This window comes from Mustela lutreola, chromosome 3 (genome assembly GCF_030435805.1).
Source record: "Mustela lutreola isolate mMusLut2 chromosome 3, mMusLut2.pri, whole genome shotgun sequence".
Taxonomy (NCBI): Eukaryota; Metazoa; Chordata; class Mammalia; order Carnivora; family Mustelidae; genus Mustela; species Mustela lutreola.
In genome coordinates, this window is record NC_081292.1 from 46,145,351 (window position 1) to 46,168,240 (window position 22,890).

At 35.8% G+C, this 22,890-nt stretch overlaps 1 protein-coding gene across 2 annotated transcripts in view; it reads right to left on the reverse strand.

The window, feature by feature from the left end:
- Positions 1-278: 278 nt before the first annotated feature.
- Positions 279-22,890, reverse strand: part of RIPK2 (receptor interacting serine/threonine kinase 2) — a 36,628-nt gene continuing 14,016 nt past the window's right edge. The window contains exons 5-11 of one of the 2 annotated variants that reach the window (XM_059166075.1): positions 22,211-22,260; positions 21,215-21,376; positions 15,656-15,741; positions 7,931-8,014; positions 6,969-7,062; positions 5,189-5,344; positions 279-4,617 (exon numbers count right to left, since the gene is read on the reverse strand). In XM_059166075.1, coding sequence (XP_059022058.1) covers positions 4,280-4,617; positions 5,189-5,344; positions 6,969-7,062; positions 7,931-8,014; positions 15,656-15,741; positions 21,215-21,376; positions 22,211-22,260 — 970 coding nt within the window. In that variant the 3' untranslated portion in view covers positions 279-4,279. The remainder of the gene's footprint in view (positions 4,618-5,188; positions 5,345-6,968; positions 7,063-7,930; positions 8,015-15,655; positions 15,742-21,214; positions 21,377-22,210; positions 22,261-22,890) is intronic. The other variant, XM_059166076.1, reaches the window with a different exon arrangement.

Below are 22,890 nucleotides of genomic sequence, written 5' to 3' on the forward strand. Positions count from 1 at the left end.
TTAGTAACTTGGATGAAATTACAAAAAGAAACTTTGTCAAGTTTGTGGACGACAAGCTGGGAAATTCCAGATTTAGCAATCAAAACTATACTGAGTGGTTGGAACTAGAATGAATTTCAAAAAATTAATAGGGATAAAGGAGTAGTGTTATATATGGACCAAAAACCCAACTCAGCTTCAAGTATAAAAAAGGAGAGATAAGGCAAAACAGCAGAGTTAACAAGAGAGAGGATTTTTAGCTCACTTTAGTTAAATAACAACTACGTAATGTCATGTAATTGTTAAAAAAATAGGCCTTTAATATATTACTTACAAGGGAGGAAGTATCCCAATTGTGCTGATAAGACCTAAATGGATTAGAAGTATAACATGCAGTTATGGGTACCATACTTTGAAAGAAATACAGACCAAACCTATAAATAGCAATTGAGGGAAGAAGGGATTATTTCAAAGTAAACAAAAAAAAAGAAAAAAAAATGCCATCAGGAATAGAAGCGTTGTCTTGTGAGGGAGGGAATAGATGTACTTTACAGACTATCCCAATGTTTGGAACAAGGACCAATAGATACATACAATAGGGAAATAGATTTTTAAAGCAACGTAGGAAAACCTGGCAGAATTGTCTAGACATGAAGAACACTGCCTGAATAGGTAAGAGGCTCCTCTAATATCAAGAGAAGTTTTTGATCATGAGATACTTGTCTATCTAATGTCTTTAAGGAGTTTGAGGCATAACCATGCATAATTACTCCTTGCAACTTAGAGATCAGAGATTCATTAATTCTGTGACATCAAATTTTAAAAGGGGGGTTGCCTGGGTGGTTCCGTTGGTTGAGTGTCTGCCTTCGGCTCAGGTCGCGATCCCAGAGTCCTGGGATGGTCTTGCATGCGGCTCCCTGCTCCGTGGGCAGTCTGTCCCTCTCCCCAGCTCATGTGCACACATGCTCTCTTTCTCTCTTGCAAAAATAAAAATAAAACCTTAAAAAACATTTTAAAGATTAGGGACACCTGGGTGGTTCAGTTGGTTAAGCAACCAAATCTCGATTTTGGCCCAGGTGATGATCTCAGGGTCCTGGAATCGAGTCCTGCATTAGACTCTGAGCTTGGCAGAGAGTCTGCTTGGGCACTTTCTCCCTCTGCTTCTCCCCTGATTGTGCTTTCTGTATCTAAAAATTTACTTATTTATTTTAGGGAGGGTGGGGGCAGAGGGAGAGGGAAAGAGAGATTCCTCAAGTAGACTCCCCACCAAGCTTGATGAAGAGCTCAATTCAATTCCAAGATCATGAGGTCATGACCTGAGAAGAAATCAAGAGTCGGATGCTTAACCGACTGAGTCACCCAATTGTCCCTTTAAAATTTTTAAAAGATTAAGAATGAAATTGGTAACAAGAGTAAAGGCAGCACAATTTTTGAGGAAAAGGATAAGAAGGGACAGACAAGTCAAGCAAAGGAATTTTTGTTTTTAAAAGAAATCTGGGTGTTTGCAATTGGGGAAAAATAAAAAGGGTCTAGGGAAGGAGTAGAAAAGAGGAGATTGGTAACTGGGCTCTGAGAAATGGAATTGAGACTATAGAGAAGAAACATTTCTAAAACCAATGACATGTTTGTGAGGATGGCTTAACGCGAAAGATTACTGATTCTCCTGTTACTTTAATTGATCATAATTTTTCTTCACAAATTAGGAAATTAAGTATTTAGGGTAGGGGAGGGTGAGCGGAGGATTAATGACAGATGAAAAAGATAAAAACCAGCTCCTACTGCTGGATACTGCCACTGTCAACTCCCCAGTCTTTCATAGTGATGCCTATTTCTTCAGTGTAACTTTCAGCAAATTTAGTCTTACTTTTTGTCTTGTCCCACATCAGCTCTGCTCTTCTGCTGTCATAATTCGAGTGTTTGTCCCTTTCTTAAGTACTTCTTTAAAATGCTGCGTGGTAGATTCAATCTACTGATCCTGATTATCATGCCTAAATAATCTTTCCAAATTGTAAAACATGTTCATAATTGTTTTGGAAACTCAAGTAAGTACAAAAGAAAGAAAAGTTAAATTTCCTAATCAAACCTCAATTCTGAACTATACATCCTGAAGACAAATGTAGCAAATGGACATAAGGAAAACAGTGTGAACCTAGAGGGAAATTATTTTATGCATAATTCTATTGCATTAACTTTAACTCTTTAACACAAAGAGTCTCAAACTTTAGCATATATAATGGCCTGGATGGTGTGTTAAAACAGATTTCTGAACCTTACTCCCTTTGATTCAGGTTTGCGATAGGGGCCATGAATCTGCATTTCTCACAAGCTCCAGGTGATGCTAATGCAGCTGCTCTCTGGCCTACACTTATGGGTAAGATTCTATGTATTTCATTCTTTTGGATCCTACTGTAAATTAAACCATTGTGTTAATTTCCTTTTCAGATTGTCCACTGCTGGTATACAGAAACATGACTGTTTTTTTTTTGTGTTTATTTTGAACCCTGTAAATTCCTATGAATTAAACTTTGTTGAATTAAAAAAAAAAAAAAAAAAAACACTGCAAAGAACGCCATTTTCAGATTATCCAGTACTATCTAGTTAAAAAAACCCCAATAACTATAGGTTATTAGGTTTCTTCCTTGAGTGACAATCTTAATGTCATCCTTCTACTACTTCTATGATTGCTGTCACACTCATGTACTACCTATATTACAATTTAGTATTTCTGATTGTCTTTTTATTTGAATATTATAAAATAAAACATTATAAATATAAGATTAGTGCCACTTGTCATATGTAGGCTATTTTCAAATAAAATGCAATTTAAAAAACAAAAAAATTCTTGCTAAATATTGTTTCTGAAGTTCTGAAGCCTATTCTTTTTCTTAATAAGAGGGATTAAAAGATGACAGCACAACTGTGACATTCTCCTTTACTTAATTAGAAGGTTCAAGGAAGAACTGAAAAGAACTTCCTGAGTATTTGACTTAAATGTTACTTAGTGCTGTGTCTATGTACTACCTAAAAACAAACCCAACTTCTCAACTTATTTCCCAAATTAAATCTTTATTCTAACACTTTAAAAATAAGAGATATAATAGATAACTCATATATTTAATTGGTTTCCATTTTTCCCTACTAATTTCCATTATTTCTCAGAGACATGGTAATGAGGTTCCAAAGGTTACTGTCAAGCTCCAAGTGAAGATTAAAATACTTATTTTATAATTTTAATAAAATATTTAATTGCTCCAATCTCCTTTTTTCATACTATGCATCTGGTGCTTCTTGAAAGTTTGTTTAGAATTTATCCTGCATCACACTTACTGCTGACATTACTAATAAACATTTTCAGAAGAGGAATTATGCCTTGTAAGTTTTCATTTAGTGACATAAGCTGTTAAGCAAAAAATAACTCATGCTATTTTGCTTTGGCTAAACTTGGTGAACAAATTAAAAAAATTAAAAAAGCAGCCTTGATATTATGCGGCAATTAAAAAGAGTGAGTTAGATTTCTACATGATCTGGAAGGCTGCACATGATGTAATACTGAGTGCAAAAATTAGGTTGTAGTATGATGTATTATAATAATATTAATGAAAGACCTTCTCCCACATGAGTGTATACATATGAGTAGGAAGAAGGATATAGAAAGATAAACATTGTGCTGTTAACTTTTGGTTACTGTGGTTGCTAGTTGAGGTAAGAAATGAGGTAGAAACATATATTGAAAGATTAATTTTTTCTTCATATACTTTGCATCATTTTACTCTCAAAACATTTTTTTTAAAGAAGAATTCAGTGAATAAGATTTAAAAATGTAATCTGGATAATAAAGTTTAATGAACAACCTTTTGGAGAGGATCTGAACTAGCAGTATAGGTTAGAAATGCTGTACTAGCTCTAATTTAAATATAAAGGCTACATTCCAAAAGCCCAACTGCATCTTAGACAAGTAATAAATAACTCATAAGAAAGTGAATATGAAAATGGCTTCCATGAGAAATGCATGACACCTTAAGTCATTGTTATATACAAGAATATAATTATTACAACAGTTAAAAAATAATATCAATTAACCAGAGATAAACAATTGAACTCTTATAGCAAAATGCAGACTTTCCAATATATTAATTAAAAAAAATACTATAATGTCATGGAAGAAGAGTAATATTTACCTGAAGAAGAAACTTCATTAAAACTTCTAATACTCATGTAGATTTTATAAAAATATGATAAAGGCAACAGAAATAAAAAATACCCTTTAATAGAATGATTTTTCTTCTTGAAAAAGAGTCACTTATGAGCTTTTATTTTGAAATAAATATAAAGATTGTGATCGAGAAACCACAAGTATTTCCGGGTAAGGTTGAAGACCCATTTGTTTGTTATCTTTCAACTTTTGTACTATAACTTTGGCAAATTCTTCTCCTTGGATGTCAGTGGTGTCCAGTAACTGTCTGACTTTTGAAGTCCTTGTAGGTTTGGTACTAATGAGTTCATAGTCCTCCTTCATGAGCAAGTCCCTAGACAGAAGAGCGTCTAGTGACTGGTTAAGGCAGGCTTCTGTCATTTGGCTCACAATGTCTTCCCTTTTACTCTGGATCCACTGTTGGGCTATGCCAGGCTGTAATCGCTCTGCAGAAGAGCAAGGCATGACAAATCAGTTGAGGACAGATATATAGCTATGAGTAAAATTGGATGAACAAAGAAATAATAAGGAATAAAACCCTTAATTTTCTATGATTGTGCAATATGGAATGCAAGTATTTTGGAGATGCTGTTAATATTCAGGAAACATTCAGATATTTGGGTTATCTCTTCTTTTCCCTTCAGTTTCCTTCCCAGAAAAATCCCTTTTATATGCAATAAATCCACAGGGGCAAAACCCAATCTATGTTATAAATATATATTTTTTAATATAAAGGATACTTGCATAATTTCTAAATAAACATAACTTCACCTTTAGTAAAATATTGTCATACCTCCTTTTAACATTCCCTCCCTAGATAGATGTTGATGGAATACCATGTGGACCTTTTATCGCATGTCAGCCCTCAACTCTCCTAGGACTGGAAGTGCTTTCCTTCTTAAGAAGGTATATATTTATCATGTTGAAGAAATAAAAACAAAACTTATTGCATGGCAAATCTACTGAACATATAGTTGCAAGATAAACAGCATCATTTACAAAGTATTAAGTATTTACCTGAATTTCCCTCAGCTGAGAGTGGAGTTATCACTGCTGAAGAGCCTGGGGTGGTCTTGTGATCACAAAATGTCCTCTTCTGAACTGCAGAAATGTTACTATTGCAACTGTGATTTACTGGATAGTGACACAGTGTAGAAAAGTCTTGTGTTTTTCCTATAAAACACAGTATCTTCATTAGGGGTAGAACAGTCCTTAGCTATTCCTATTAGCTAAAATATCAATATCTGGACCACACAGAGGACAGTATTGTCTTTAAATTTTCATTGTTATTAAAGCTGGTTCATAAATCTAATTCCACAATATATTTTAGAATAAAAATGCATTACAATGAACGTTTTTACCATACTTCTGTCTGTGCTTGTCTGTTTTATGTATATTATAAATTGTGAAATTTTACTTCTTCACATAATCCTGTATTTCTTCTGTGTCTTCTTCCTCCTTCTGTACTTTAAATGTGTCTTCTAAATCTATTTATGATGTGTCTTTCTACACTCTTCATTGGTAATCCTATTCAATCTCAGGGCCTCAACTGTCACCTCTCTTCCCAAATCTATGTAATTAAACTTCCTGTCTTCATTGAGCTTAGTCTTACATTTTCAACAGTCCACTAGACATCAACCTCATATGTGCTGCTAAGCACCTCAAATTTGAAAAAAAAAAAATTAAAAATGCAATTATTCACCTAACTCTAAAACCTATTTCAACTATTTCTGTTAACAGTGCCAATGTTCTCCCAGTCACCAAGCTTGACAATTTGTTTAGCTCCTTTTTTTCCCTCTTTCTTCCTCCAGGTAGAATGCTATACATTCCTTCAGCGTGTCCTCCATTACATCTCTCTCATCATTTCTCCCTTCTTGTACTCAGGATCAGGTCTCATAGCCTCTCATGTATATTATAGGAACAGACTAAGAGTCTACTCATTGGTTTTCCTACCTCCATTCTCCTTTTCCTTCCAAAATAGTCTACATATTCTAGCCAGGATGAATCTTCCTAAAGCAAAAAATTTTTATCATGTCACACCCTTGCTCAAATAATTTGCAACAGTTGCTCCCTACACAAGTGAGCAGCCCGAATAGCTCAGCCAAGTGTTAGAATTTGTGATGGTATTGACCTTTTATCTTCTCTCATTCATCCTCTTTACCAGCTAAACCCAACTACTCACTGTTCTCTGTGTTTTCTTGCTTCTGTGCCTCTATGTTGTTCCTTTTGCCTGGAATGCCCATCTTTATAACTATAGGTCCAACCTTCAGTCAGAAACAATTTCTTCATGATGACAACATGGTGTAGTGGAGTGACATGAAAATATTTATCAAAAGACCTGGCTTCGAGTCTTGGGTTTGACAGCTACTAACTATGTGATCCAGGAAGTCTTGATCTTAAAAATCTGTAAAATGAGGAATATCTCCCTCACAAGGTTGTTGTGAAATGCTTTGTAAAAAATGTTACTTTTCCAAGTGTATTACCATAGCTCTACATCCATCTCTTCTACAATATATCACTTCTATCTTATACTATGGATACTCAGAAACATTTCTCTTCTCTTAGATATTTTTTTAAATATCTTTTCACAGAGTCTAACACAATACCTTCAATATTTTAATGTATTTGTGGAACACCCCACTACTATTTTCACAAGTTAAGATTCTAACACTTTTAAAAAATGAATTATGGCTGCAGATCAAAGACATGTTCCAAACAAACCATGACTGCTTATCCATAATACAATCTTCAAAAAGGGGAAAACTTGCAAGCAATACTGACTGAAAAATTTACATACTAGATAAAAAATCATTTTCTTGAGGAGCTGTCAGGGACTTTGAGGCTATAGCAGAATCACTACTTTCATGGAGCTGAGAGGATCCACATGATTCCTAAAGTAAATAGAAGATAAATGATTTAGGTTAACAGAAAATCATTCACAAAGTTATATAGCCTTAATTTCTAAATAGCTCTTTTTTTTTTCCTCTGTATTTTTTAAAAAATATTTTATTTATTTATTTGACAGAGATCACAAGTAGGCAGAGAGGCAGGCGAGGGGGGGCGGGAATCAGGCTCCTTGCTGAGCAGAGGGCCTGATGTGGGGCTCGATCCCGGGACCCTGAGATCATGACTTGAGCTGAGACAGAGGCTTTAACCCACTGAGCCACCCAGGCACCCCAATTTCTAAATGGTTCTTGATTTTGGTTTACTATAAAAAAGAATAAAAACGGTTACAGCTTATACCTTACAAAATTAAAGAAACATATATAACATAGCAAGTCTTATATATTCTTAGAAGAAATTATTAGTTTAAATATGAAAGAATGCTACTAAAGAAATCTTTCTTTTTAGATAGCCATGGAAATGGCATTTTCCTTTCATTAATCATTATTCAGAGGAAGGACAAAGCAGTACTATAACTAGTTCTCATTTGGGTAAGAAGACATACATATAATGGTAAAAATGTAATCAGTGATTTGCCTAAGAACCACACTGGAACACCACTCATTATATGAAATATTGACAGGGACTAAAGTTAATGACAAACAAAAGAGCACGGACTATGTATGATTCAATGAGATGAACAGTGGTGTGAAAATTAGAGGAGTGTTGGATTTTGAAATGCAGATTGCTATTGGCCACCTAATAAAACCTAAAATCTCCTGGGGCTTTAGCTTCCATATGTAAAGGAAGGAATTAAGACTAAATTATTTTTCATTTTCTTCTCACATTTTGAGTTTGTCAACATAATTTTTTTACCTCCTGTGGTCCATGAGTTATAGGTGTGTTCAGAGATGAGTCCATTTTCTTCTTGTCACATAAGTGAATAGTGCTCAAAGTACTCTGTAATTGGAATTAATACATTTAAGTCCTTTAGTTGGAGGTGATTAGGAAATTATGTGAGTAAAAACAACCTGCTTAACATACTTTACATGTTTATATAAAATCAATGAAAAGAAAAGTTAAATCATTTGAGAATATAATATATAACCTAAAGGTAGAAACAGTATACAACAGGGGTAATAACTTTAGAGAAATCAACTTTGAATCCTGCCTCCTCTTAATTGGTTACCTTGAACAAATTTATCTTTAAAGATGGACTAATACTGGGATGCCTGGTGGCTCAGCTGGTTAAGCATCTGCCTTCAGCACAGGTTACAATCCCAGAGTTCTGGGATCGAGCCCTTCGTTGAGCTCCCTGCCCAGCTGGCAGTCTATTCCTCTTTCTTCCTCTGGCACCCCCCGCCCCCAGCTCCTGTTCTCTCTCTTGCTCTCAAATAAATAAATAAAGTCTTAAAAAAAAAAAAAAAGATGGACATGCAGGACTGTTTTAGGGATTAAGTGAGATAATGAATATACTGTGTCTGGTACAAACTAAGTACTTAATAAATTTCAATTTGTGTAAGTATATGTGTCTATCCTAATTTTTAAGTATTTACTATATTTTGGGCACTGTGCTGGTAAGTACAGGTATTATTTCATTTTATAGATAAGAAACTGAGAGCTAAAATAAAGGATACAGAGTGCCCTTATGGAATGATGGGGATCATGTAGCCAATCAGGTCTGGTTTAGAATTCCAGGATACCTAACTATTGGATTTTAGGCACAAGACTTACTCTCAGTTTACTAATTTGTAAACTGGAGATAAGAATACCTATTTTTCAGGATCACTGTAAGGAGAATTATAAACAAAAAAGTCCTAAGATCACTTAGTAAGCATTCAATAAATGCTAGCTATTAAAGCAGATAATTTATTTATATGCTATACCTCTATTAAAATCATTTAGTGATATACTCCCATCTCTATAAACCAGTCAGATTAAGTTGCCATCACTAGTGAGTGATTTAAAAAACAAACCTGTCAGTTTGCTTTTTGTCTCCAAACCAACATGTCATTCAGTTTACAGAACTTTAGAAATTGGTAGGTGCTACACCCAGCCCTCCATTATTCATACTTATGACTGTCAGCTCCATTACATGGGTAAGGAATTTTAGAAGAAAAAAACCATTATTCATCTGTATATATAATCCACCTAGCACAGTACTTTGCACAAAGCTGTCCAATAAGCATTTGTTAAATACATTTTTTATGTGAACCTTTAGAATTATTCTTTTTTTTTTCTTTTTTTTTTTCTTTTTTTATAAACATATATTTTTATCCCCAGGGGTACAGGTCTGTGAATCACCAGGTTTACACACTTCACAGCACTCACCAAATCACATGCCCTCCCCAATGTCCATAATCCCACCCCCTTCTCCCAAACCCCCTCCCCCCGGCAACCCTCAGTTTGTTTTGTGAGATTAAGAGTCACTTATGGTTTGTCTCCCTCCCAATCCCATCTTGTTTCATTTATTCTTCTTCTACCCACTTAAGCCTCCATGTTGCATCACCACTTCCTCATATCAGGGAGATCATATGATAGTTGTCTTTCTCTGCTTGACTTATTTCGCTAAGCATGATACGCTCTAGTTCCATCCATGTTGTTGCAAATGGCAAGATTTCATTTCTTTTGATGGCTGCATAGTATTCCATTGTGTATATATACCACATCTTCTTGATCCATTCATCTGTTGATGGACATCTAGGTTCTTTCCATAGTTTGGCTATTGTGGACATTGCTGCTATAAACATTCAGGTGCATGTGCCCCTTTGGATCACTACATTTGTATCTTTAGGGTAAATACCCAATAGTGCAATTGCTGGGTCATAGGGCAGTTCTATTTTCAACATTTTGAGGAACCTCCATGCTGTTTTCCAGAGTGGCTGCACCAGCTTGCATTCCCACCAACAGTGTAGGAGGGTTCCCCTTTCTCCGCATCCTCGCCAGCATCTGTCATTTCCTGACTTGTTGATTTTAGCCATTCTGACCGGTGTGAGGTGATATCTCATTGTGGTTTTGATTTGTATTTCCCTGATGCCGAGTGATATGGAGCACTTTTTCATGTGTCTATTCGCCATCTGGATGTCTTCTTTGCAGAAATGTCTGTTCATGTCCTCTGCCCATTTCTTGATTGGATTATTTGTTCTTTGGGTGTTGAGTTTGCTAAGTTCTTTATAGATTCTGGACACTAGTCCTTTATCTGATATGTCGTTTGCAAATATCTTCTCCCATTCTGTCAGTTGTCTTTTGATTTTGTTAACTGTTTCCTTTGCTGTGCAAAAGCTTTTGATCTTGATGAAATCCCAGTAGTTCATTTTTTCCCTTGCTTCCCTTGCCTTTTGCGTTGTTCCTAGGAAGATGTTGCTGCGGCAGAGGTCGAAGAGGTTGCTGCCCGTGTTCTCCTCAAGGATTTTGATGGATTCCTTTCGTACATTGAGGTCCTTCATCCATTTTGAGTCTATTTTTGTGTGTGGTGTAAGGAAATGGTCCAATTTCATTTTTCTGCATGTGGCTGTCCAATTTTCCCAGCACCATTTATTGAAAAGGCTGTCTTTTTTCCATTGGACATTCTTTCCTGCTTTGTCGAAGATTAGTTGACCATAGATTTGAGGGTCTATTTCTGGGCTCTCTATTCTGTTCCATTGATCTATGTGTCTGTTTTTGTGCCAGGACCATGCTGTCTTGATGATGACAGCTGTGTAATAGAGCTTGAAGTCCGGAATTGTGATGCCACCAACGCTGGCTTTCTTTTTCAATATCCCTTTGGCTATTCGAGGTCTTTTCTGGTTCCATATAAATTTTAGCATTATTTGTTCCATTTCTTTGAAAAAGATGGATGGTACTTTGATAGGAATTGCATTAAATGTGTAGATTGCTTTAGGTAGCATAGACATTTTCACAATATTTATTCTTCCAATCCAGGAGCATGGAACATTTTTCCATTTCTTTGTGTCTTCCTCAATTTCTTTCATGAGTACTTTATAGTTTTCTGAGTATAGATTCTGTGTCTCTTTGGTTAGGTTTATTCCTAGGTATCTTATGGTTTTGGATGCAATTGTAAATGGGATTGACTCCTTAATATCTCTTTCTTCTGTCTTGCTGTTGGTGTAGAGAAATGCAACTGATTTCTGTGCATTGATTTTATATCCTGACACTTTACTGAATTCCTGTATAAGTTCTAGCAGTTTGGGAGTGGAGTCTTTTAGGTTTTCCACATATAGTATCATATCATCTGCGAAGAGTGATAATTTGACTTCTTCTTTGCCGATTTGGATGCCTTTAATTTCCTTTTGTTGTCTGATTGCTGAGGCTAGGACCTCTAGTACGATGTTGAATAGCAGTGGTGATAATGGACATCCCTGCCGTGTTCCTGACCTTAGCGGAAAAGCTTTCAGTTTTTCTCCATTGAGAATGATATTTGCGGTGGGTTTTTCATAGATGGCTTTGATGATATTGAGGTATGTGCCCTCTATCCCTACACTTTGAAGAGTTTTGATCAGGAAGGGATGTTGTACTTTGTCAAATGCTTTTTCAGCATCTATTGAGAGTATCATATGGTTCTTGTTCTTTCTTTTATTGATGTGTTGTATCACATTGACTAATTTGCAGATGTTGAACCAACCTTGCAGCCCTGGAATAAATCCCACTTGGTCGTGGTGAATAATCTTTTTAATGTACTGTTGAATCCTATTGGCTAGTATTTTGTTGAGTATTTTCGCATCTGTGTTCATCAAGGATATCGGTCTATAGCTCTCTTTTTTGGTGGGATCCTTGTCTGGTTTTGGGATCAAGGTGATGCTGGCTTCATAAAATGAGTTTGGAAGTTTTCCTTCCATTTCTATTTTTTGGAACAGTTTCAGGAGAATAGGAATTAGTTCTTCTTTAAATGTTTGGTAGAATTCCCCCGGGAAGCCGTCTGGCCCTGGGCTTTTGTTTGTTTGGAGATTTTTAATGACTGTTTCAATCTCCTTACTGGTTATGGGTCTGTTCAGAATTATTCTTCAGATCTGTCTGTTAGATACAGTTTTTCTGTGCTTTTAAATTTATTGAAACATTTCTGATAATGTGATATCCTTGAATAAGTAACATCATTTTTATAACTGAAGTTATGATAACTGAAATTATTTATCAGCTAGTAAATCAGCTCCTAGAAAGAAGATTAAGGAAAAACTTTTGCTTCAGGTTTTACTTTTTAAGATACAGGAAATGCTATCTGTGAGAACATGAATTATGGGACCTGGTTCAAAGAACTGAAAAAATTGTAGGAACCTCAAACAAAACAAGTCACCCTAACTGGTGATCTGTTTTCAGAAATTCCTTCTTTCTTCCCTCCCTCCCTCTATCCCCCCTCCCTTTCTTTTTTTAAAAGCTTTTATCTATTTATTTGACAGAGAGCAGGAGCAGGGGCGAGGGGCAGTAAGAGTAAAGGGAGGAGAAGCAGGCTCCCTACTAGGCAGAGGGCCTGAGGCCATCTCCATCTCAGGACCCTGGGATCATAATCTGAGCTGAAGATGACACTTAACTGAAGGCACTTCGGTTAACTGGCTGAGCCACCCAGGAGCCCTGGGTTTTTGGAAATTTCTATCCCCCTCCTTTTTTTTTTTTTTTTAAAGATTTTATTTATTTATTTGAAAGAGAGAGAGAAAGAGAGAGAACCTGGAGCAGACTCTGCAGTGAGTGCAGAGCCCAATATGGGGCTTGATCTCATGACCCTGAGATCATGACCTGAGCCAAAATTAAGAGTTAGGTGCCCCCAGAGCCTTCTTGATGAAAAATCTTATTATATTTGTATTCTACTCCTGGCCCTGCCATTAGCTAGCTGTGTAGAGTGTTATGTAACTTTCCTATACCTCAGCTGTCTTATTTATAAATAGAGATGATATTCTTCCCTACCAGTTTCACAGAATTGATAAGGAATTTTTTTAATAGAAAAAAGATTAAAATTCTGAGTAAAAACAATACAGCTACTTAAGAACAACAAAGAAAGTAAATTTTTTTTTTAGTAATTTAGCAATGCTATTATTAAATGGTATTCAGGAATTTGAAAATATGTACTTTAAACTATTTTATTTAAAAAGCACTAGGTGTTATACGCAATCAATAAATCATGGAACTCTACATCGAAAACTAATGATGTTCTGTATGGTGACTAACATAACATAATAAAATAAAATTAAAAAAATAAAATTCTACCACAAAAAAAAAGATAAAAGAAGCAGCCTAAATTTCTCCTAAAAAAACAAGTTTTATTTATTTATTTATTAAAAGATTTTGTTTATTTGATAAAGAGAGAGATCACAAGTAGGCAGAGAGGCAGGCAGAGAGAGAGGAGGAAGCAGGCTCCCCGCGGAGCAGAGAGCCCTATGTGGGACTCCATCTGAGGACCCTGAGATCATGACCTGAGCTGAAGGCAGAGGCTTAACCCACTGAGCCACCCAGGCGCCCCCAAATTAACAATTCAAAAAAAAAATTATTTATTTATTTATTTGACAGACAGAGATTACAAGTAGGCAGAGAGGCAGTCAGAGAGAGGAGGAAGCAGGCTCCCCGCTGAGCAGAGAGCCCAATGCGGGGCTCGATCCCAGGACCCTGGGATCACGACCTGAGCTGAAGGCAGAGGCTTTAACCCACTGAGCCACCCAGGCGCCCCCCAAATTAACAATTTTAAATATAGATCCTAGTTTGTTGCTATGATGTGGATAGTTCAAGAAGGTATTATGTTAAGCAAAATAAGTCAATTAGAGAAAGACAATTATCATATGATTTTACTGATAGGGGGAATTTGAGAAACAAGGCAGAAGACCATAGCGGAAGAGAGATAAAAATAAAACAAGATGAAACCAGGGAGGGACATAAACTATAAGAGACTCTTAGTTACAGGAAACCAACTGAGGGTTGCTGGAAGGGAGAGGGGTGAGGGAATGGGGTAACTGGATGATGGACATCAAGGAAGACATGTGATATAATGAGCACTGGGTATTATATAAGACTGATAAATCACAGACCTGCCCCTCTGAAACCAATAATAAATTATATGTTAATTAATTGAATTAAAATAAAAAAAAACTGGGGCAGCTGGGTGACTCAGTCCTTAAGCATCTGCCTTCGGCTCAGGTCATGATCCCAGGGTCCTGGGATCCAGACCCACGTCAGGCTCCCGGCTCAGTGGGAAGCCTGCTTCTCTCTCTGCCACTCCTCCTGCTTGTGTTCCCTCTCTCACTGTCTCTCTCTGTCAAATAAATAAATAAAAATAAAATCTTTTAAAAGAATAAAAAAAATATAGATCCTAGTGTTAAAAGTTTTTTGGGGACAAAAAGAAAAAAAGGAACTGGAATGGTTCTCTTCCATTTATAACCAAGAAAACAAATTCTTCTATCCACCTTTGTCTTGGCAGAAGAAGAGATAGTTGTTAAGGAGAGAAGAGAGAACTGAAAGGTAAAGCAAACAAAAACAAAAACAAAAACAACCATATCTATATGTATACATATATATATATGTGTGTGTGTGTATATATATATATAACCGAAGTTTGTAGCTACTAAGAATTGGAGAGATTGATGTTCTAGGAAAGACTACCTACTCAGAAGCAGGGAGGGCAGTGAAAAGTTATCAAAAGAATTAAAACACTTCTCTCGTTCTTAAAAAATAGGCACTAATACTGACACCATCAATTTTTAGTTTGGTTATGTGTGGTTGTTTCTTCATGCATTTCCCTTTTAAACTATGGTCATGTCAAAAGATCTATTACACTGCAAGATGCAATCAAAGCCATTTAATGATATATAAATTGTAGACTATGCTTGTTCACAACTTAAGACTTTGGTTAATCAGTGGTTATTTTTATTATTATATCTCAGATGTAATTTAGTGAAACTCAGCAAGTGTTCAACTATGCTTACTTTGTCCCTAAGGGATAGTAGTTGCTTTTTAAACAAATTTTTGATAATATTAAGAAAAACCTTGCAGTAATAGGTCCCTTCAATTGTTCTAATCTACAAAAGCCAGAACGAGTAAATAAGACAATTGCTCTAAGTAATTCACATAAACTGTTAACTTTGATTTAATTGTAACATAGAGAGTTTTTGAGTGGGAAAATAAAACAAGATAAAATAAAGCATTAGAACTATACATCTTGGCCTCAATTGTTAATACAATTTGACAGCTTAACTTGGTAATAAATCTTAAAAAACCCCAAGAACACTGAATAAAAAGAAGTGTAAGAACCCAGACTTCTATTACTCTGTATATATGAAAACTTTAGGTTAAGAAATATAGGTTAAAAAACCCTAGTGATTTAGGGCATTCATCGTACATAATGGGCATTCATTACACATTTTAAACTTATATTTAACATACGGCAGTTCTGGAAATGCCTCTGAAATCTAGAAGTGGCCATTGGAATGAAATGGAAAAGCTCTTTGGTGACAGAGAAAATAGTATTCATAGACTATGTTAAATTCTATCACTCTGTATGTGTGAAAAATATTTAGATAAATATATAAAAATATTTAGATAAAAACTAAATTAAACTATGCCGAAAATCTCCATGAATAAAAACAATTGTTTTAAATTCAATTTCTACTATTTCAGTTAGTAATTTACCTTTGTTTTCTTTAGTTGAATAACAGCTTCAAGAAAAGCTATCTCTTCAAATGTCCTCAGAACTGGTTCAAGTTCTATTAAACATTCTAAATAAGAAAAAAATAGTTCTTTGAGTTTGGATCCCTCTAATCATTAAATTGCAAAATATAAGTGCTAATAGTTCCCTGATAAGGCCCTTGGTCAATTTCCCCCCAAACTGATAACATTCAACCCTCTTAGGAGCCTTTATTATATGAATAAAAATAGAAATATACATCATGGAATATACTTGAGAGTCTAAAAATAAACCCTTATAGTTATGGTCAATTACTTTTTGAAAGAAGTTGCTGAGGCAATTTAATAGGAAAAGGATCATCTTTTCAACAAATTGTGCCAGGACAGCTAGGTATCCAATAAAAAAAGACAAACTTAGACTCTTACCTAACACCATACATTAACTTGAAATGGATCATCAATGCAATGTAAATATAGGAGAAAATATTCATGGCCTTGGGTTAGGCAAAGAATTTTTAGATATGACATGAAAAACAGGATCCACAAAGAAGTTTGAAAATGCACTTCAAAAACACTGAAAACTCTTACACTTCAAAAAGCTGCTACCAAGAAAAATGAAAAGACAAGCCCCAGACTGTGAGGACACTTTTCATATCATGTATCTGCTAAAGGACTTGTATCTACAAATTTAAGAATGGGAATGTAATATGATGTAGCCATTTTGGAAAACATTTGAGAGTTTCTCAAAAATGAAAGATAAGGGCGCCTGGGTGGCTTAGTGGGTTAAGCCTCTGCCTTCAGCTCAGGTCATGATCTCAGGGTCCTGGGATCGAGCCCTGCATAGGGCTCTCTGCTCAGCAGGGAGCCTGCTTCCCCCCTCTCGCTGCCTGCCTCTCTGCCTACTTGTGAACTCTCTCTCTCTGTCAAGTAAATAAATAAAATCTTAAAAAAAAAATAGGTATAATTAAAAAAAAGAGATAAATTTAGCATACAACGCAGCAATTCAACTCATTGGTAGCAATCTGAGAGAAATGAAAACATGTTCACACAAAGACTTGCATATGAATAGCCAGAGCAGCATTATTCATAATAGTCAACAAATAGAAATAATCATAATTACTACTACAACTACTATAATAATCTATGAACTTACTGCTGAAAGGAGAGGTCAGGGTTCCGTATATAAAAATGAGCATGATTAACATATGGATGGTATATAAAGCTATGGTCTGGACTGGATTATCTAGGGGGTGAATAAAGATAGGATACAGAGAGTAAAAGGTCCATGTTAGAGCTCTAATGCACTCCAACAGTTCAAAATTGAGTAGAGGAAGAGAAAGAGATTGAGGAAGAGAGAATACTAAATCGTGTAGCCTCTTGTATCTTGAAGCCACCAGAAAGAAAATTTCAAGGAAGGAATCATTAGTCATGTCTAATCTTTTGAGAAGCCAAGTAAGATAAGGAGGCCCATTCTTTATGGTCCCAAAGTAAAGATGAAATTCCATTTCAGTCCCCAAGAAGGAGAGTATAGGAATATTGTCATCCTTGGTAATCCCAACAATGTAGCTTTAGTGGAGATATGAGAACAGAAAACTGATAAAAGTCTGTTAAAACCTGAATTCGAGGGAAAGCAGCAGAGACCAGAAGTATGGGCAATTCCTATAGGGTGTTTAGATTTGAATGGGAGCTTAAAAATGAGGTGGAACCTGAAGTCAACATATGAAGTCATGTCTCTCCCCACTGCCCCATATAAAGATAGGGAATAATAATGAAATACATCTGTATGATAGCTGAATAATCCAGTAGACAGGCTGAGACTGGTACTATAAGAGTAGAGGAATACAAAGGAACAGAAGCTGGAGAGGGTTTGGGAATGGGATTCAGAGCACAAGTAGTATGTCTACATTTATGTAAATATATGGACACTTTTTTCCCCTGTAAATGAGATAAGGCAGGAAAGATGGTTACAAGTACAACTAAGATTATAGATCTGGTGGTGGATCTATGAGATAGCAGTACTCTCTCACGTTTTCTATTTTCTTAATGTAGTGTGAAAACAGTGATCAGCTCAAAGGAAAGATTAAGCGTAAGGTGCAGCAGGTTTAAGAAGGGAGGGTAAGTTATTACCCCTGTCTTCTTTTCCTAAGCTTAGAATCTATCAAAGCCACTAATAATGATAAATAATGATCAAAGTACCAACATTTATTACTGATAATGATAATGTTAATTTACCATTAGATCTGTAGCCAATTGGCTTGGAAAGAGTTCACAGCTTTACTCAGCCACAGGCCTCATCTACTTCCACATGGGGGAGCAGAAAATATGCATCCTTTTAGACAGGCTGATTTCTAAAAGAAGGAAAAAACTGAAAAGGGGGACCAGATAAGCATGCTCAGTTTTTCTCCAAAATTAACAAATGAGGTAGGTCCGAGGAAGAGGGCTGAAGGGCACATAGAAGCTGGAAATGTTCTTCCTATACTTTCCTTCTTGGGGACTGAAATGGAATTTCATCTTTACTTTGGGACCATAAAGAATGGGCCTTAGGTATCTCCTACAATAGTACAAGATGATCACTGACACAAGGAAGCAATTCTCAAACTTTTAGGTCTCAGGATTTTCTGAAATTACTGACTATCCCAAATAGCTTTGGTATGTGTGTGTCATATCTACTGACACTTACTATATTACAAATTAAAACTGAGAAAAATTTAAAACATCAGAATACATGAGAACACATTCCATTATTTGTTGAAGCGATGAAGCCATTATACCTCATTTAGTCTTTGGAAAAATCCACTACAGACTCATGAGAGAATGAGAATTTAAAAAAATAATCTTACTATTTATTATTTTGAAGAGTTTTTGATTTTGTGAATTCTTCTGAAGTCACAGGGATCAACTACCCCAGAGGTCCTTAAACCATACCTTCAGAACAGCTGATATATAAAAATGGAATAGTAGGCATTTAAGAAGCATAACAGAATTGCTAAGTAGTGTTTAGTGTCCAGTTCTGGCCATTATTTATTTATTTATTTATTTTAAAGTTTTTATTTATTTGATAAAGAGAACATGCAGGAGTATGGGGAGGGCCAGAGGGAGAAGCAGACTCACCACTGATCTGGGAGTCTGTGTGCACCAGGTTTGATCCCAGGACTCTGGATCATGACCTGAGCCAAAGGTAGATACTTAATGCTTAACCCACTGAGCCACCTAGGCACCATGGCCATTAGTTTAAAGAGAAACCAATAAATAACTCCCACTTCTGGTCAAGATGTAGCAACAGGGTTTGATTTGCCACTCTGCCTAAAACAACCAAAAAAGTCAGACAAAATACATGAAACAGTGGTCTTCGAAATACAAGATACCAGGCAACAAAGGACAATGATCACTGAGAGATGGGAAACAAATCAGGTGAGCCCTATGACTGCCCACACTTACTGTGTTGAGAGTTTCTAGCTGCAGCTTAAGAGGGAAGTGAGGTGGAGCCTCACTTCTCAAGTGAGTGGAAACTTAACTGAAGAGATGGGGCTGGGAGTCCGGGTAGACCAAGGCAGACAGAGTTCATAGGGCAGTATCAGAGAGGGGAGTCGCATACAGACAGAGAGCTCTGTGATCTGCAGAAGGCTTCTTTTAAGTATTTAGCGGTCAAGGCAGTGTAAAGTCAGAAAGCCAAAAGTCAAAGTCTTAATCAAAACCACAGTGAGATACCACCTCACACCAGTCAGAATGGCTAAAATTGGGGCGCCTGGGTGGCTCAGTGGGTTAAGCTGCTGCCTTCGGCTCAGGTCATGATCTCAGGGTCCTGGGATCGAGTCCCGCATCGGGCTCTCTGCTCAGCAGGGAGCCTGCTTCCTTCTCTCTCTCTCTGCCTGCCTCTCAGTGTACTTGTGATTTCTCTCTGTCAAATAAATAAATAAAATCTTTAAAAAAAAAAAAAAAAAAAAGAATGGCTAAAATTAACCAGTAAAGAAATGACAGGTGTTGGCGAGGATGTAGAGAAAGGGGAACCCTCCTCATTGTTGGTGAGAATGTAAGCTGGTGCAGCCACTCTGGAAAACACTATAGAGACTCCTCAAAAAGTTGAAAATGGAGTTACCCTACAACCCAGCAATTATACTGCTGGGTATTCACCCTAAAGATACAAATGTAATTATCCGAAGGGTCTTGTGCACCTGAATGGTTATAGCAGCAATGTCCACAATAGCCAAACTAAGGAAAGAACCTAGATGTCCATCAACAGATGAATGGATAAAGAAAATGTGGTATATATATATATACAATGGAATACTATGCAGCCATCAAAACCCCCGAAATCTTGCAATGATGTGGATGGAACTAGAGGGTATTATGCTAAGTGAAATAAGTCAATTAGAGAAAGACAATTATCATATGATCTCACTGATATGAGCAATTTGAGAAACATGACAGAAGATCAGAGGGGAAGGAAGGGAAAAATGAAACAAGACAAAAAAGGGAGACAAACCATAAGAGATTCTTAATCTCAGGAAACAAACTGAGGGTTGCTGGAGGGGAGGGGTGTGGGAGGGATAGGGTGGCTGGGGGATGGAATTGGGGAGGGTATGTGCTATGGTGAGCGCTGTGAATTGTGTAGGACTGATGAATCACAGGCCTGTACCCCTGAAACAAATAATATATTAAATGTCAATTAAAAAGAGAAAAGAAAAAAAAACAATAGGAAAAAACCTGGAAGTCTGTAGAAAAGTAAGTATGGCCCAATAATATGATCTTCGGGAAGCTAGAATTTTTAGAGAATGGAAAAGAAATGAATATTTGGAAGTGGCACTAGGTACAAAGGAGATAGATAACCTCCCACATGGCTCTGAGAAAGAAGAAATAAAATGTGAATCCATTATAAGCACCTTTTGATTTTTTAAATATAGAACTAATGAGGATTGGACACAAATTTTGAATAAAATGTACATTTCATTGCTTTTTTAGTTAGAAAGATAATTCCCCAGTTTTTGGCTTATCTTTTCATTTTTTTCTTCATAGAATCTTTTGAAGTGCAAAAATTTTCAGTTTTTTCAAAGCTCAATTGCCATGTTTTTCATGGATCTTGTTTTTGATTAAAACAAGGTCTTAAAAACTTTCTCCTGTGTTTACATTTAGATGATGATCTGTTCTACCTCTGAAATAGATCTTAATTCTATCTAATTTTTCTATCTCAGATTAACACCTTAATTAGTAAACATTTGCTAGAGTCTCCTGGTGGTCTCTTTGCTTCCACTCCTATCCTTCTCCAGTCAATTTTCCACACAGCAAAAGAGTGATTTCTCCAAAACAAATTAGATGTCATTTCCATAGAAATACACTTTAATGATGTTCCACTATACTTGGAATAAAATTCTAACCTTTTTATGATAGCCAACAGCCCCTCCTTATCTCTCCAATCTCATCTCATAAAATAAAAACAGGAACTTAATTAAAAAAAAAAAACTTTAAGCTTGCCATCTAACTTGTGTAATTTTTCAAGGACTATTTTATTCACAGTATATTCACTTTTTTGTGTCATTCTAAAGGTCCAGACTAAAACTGTACACTCACTTAAGAAAGATGGTCTTTCATCTGGATTTTGTGCCCATCCACTTTCTATTAGAGAGATCATAAGTGTTCGATGAGGTATATCAAGTGGCAAACTTTCTTCATTAGTGTTAGGTCGATGTCCTTGTGATACACTATACATGATCTGCAAAGGATTGGTGACTTCTGTCAAAACAAATATATTTCATTCATTAGAAATAATTACGATGTAATACATTACTTAAATACATTCTAAAGTCAACCAAATGAAAATGAGGGAAACTTAAAATCTTAGGAATAATGCATTACCCACCCTCCTTTTTGTTAAAGACATATATATACACATACATAACCCAGCAGACTTGTATGCCTCCTGTGGTGGAGTTTATAGCCTCACCTCACCTCATTAATTTTAAGCTTGGTCATGTATCTGATTTGGCCAGTGAAACATGAATAGAGCACAGCTCAGCAGAACTGAGTGGAACCCAGCACAGCCAAGAATGGCCACTCACATCTAATGTGAATGAGAAACATATGTTTATTTTGTAAGCTACTGAGCTTCTGAGGTTATTACACAGCAAGCTGACTTATATAATCCTCAAAATAAAGAAACAGACAGTGTTATCAGAGAGCTTAAAAATTATTCTTCACTGTTTGTTATAGAAGAAACATTAAATTTTCAAATAAAGAGTTTTATAGCTGGAATGAATCTAAGAAAAATTTAAAATTTTCATTTTGCAAATAAAAAAGAAACGAAGACTCAAGAGATTTAGTGGCTTGATCACAGTGCTAATTACTGTCAGAACAAGAATTAGAATCTATATTTTTCTAACCCTTATTCTAGTACAGTTTCCAATATACAGTGGATTCAGAATTGATAAATTGTTATGTTTTTATAGTGTGTTTTCCACAAAATGCACAGTAGGCATTTTTAAAACAAGATGGGCTTTATTTAGGTAGTTCTGAATATGGCCTACCAACATGGCATCATCTAGAATAAGGAAGTGAAAGTAAATTTACCTTCAAAAGGCTGTTTTCTGGATAAGACTTCCCACATGATCACTGCAAAGCTGTTTAAGATAAAAATATACATACAGGACAGTATAAACTAACTATACATAATAAACTAAACGAGCACTGATTTTAAAAGCTGACTGTGGAGATATCATTTTTGCAAGTAATAAGGCAGCAAAATGCTATATAAAGAATCACCATAGACAAAGTGATGAATGTATATATACAATTTTGTTCTGAAAGGGAACTAATTCAATTTGAAAAATTAGCAAATTACTGTAATAAAAATCTGAAGTTATAGGCAAGGATAACTTGTTGTGGATGAGTCTTAATGACCTCTAATTCCATGATTCTATGATTCATACAAAACAAAGAGCAATAAAAACAATGGTCTCATGTAGCCCCTATTCTGTTAACTTTTTTTTTGGTCTAAATATTGTTTCATTTGGTATTGTTAAATGTTAACCACACTATTTTCCTTCCTCCTCCATCAATGTCACATAAGATAAAAACCTGTGACAGGACAGTAAGATATGCTTCAAATTTTTACAAGGATGTAGGAGTGGCTTAAAGCAAGGCATCTTTAATTTGAAAAATATTAACCAATGTGGTCTCTATTTTACCACACTTATGAGAGAAGACTAAAAATTATACATTAAAATGTAGCTTTGGGGCACCTGGGTGGC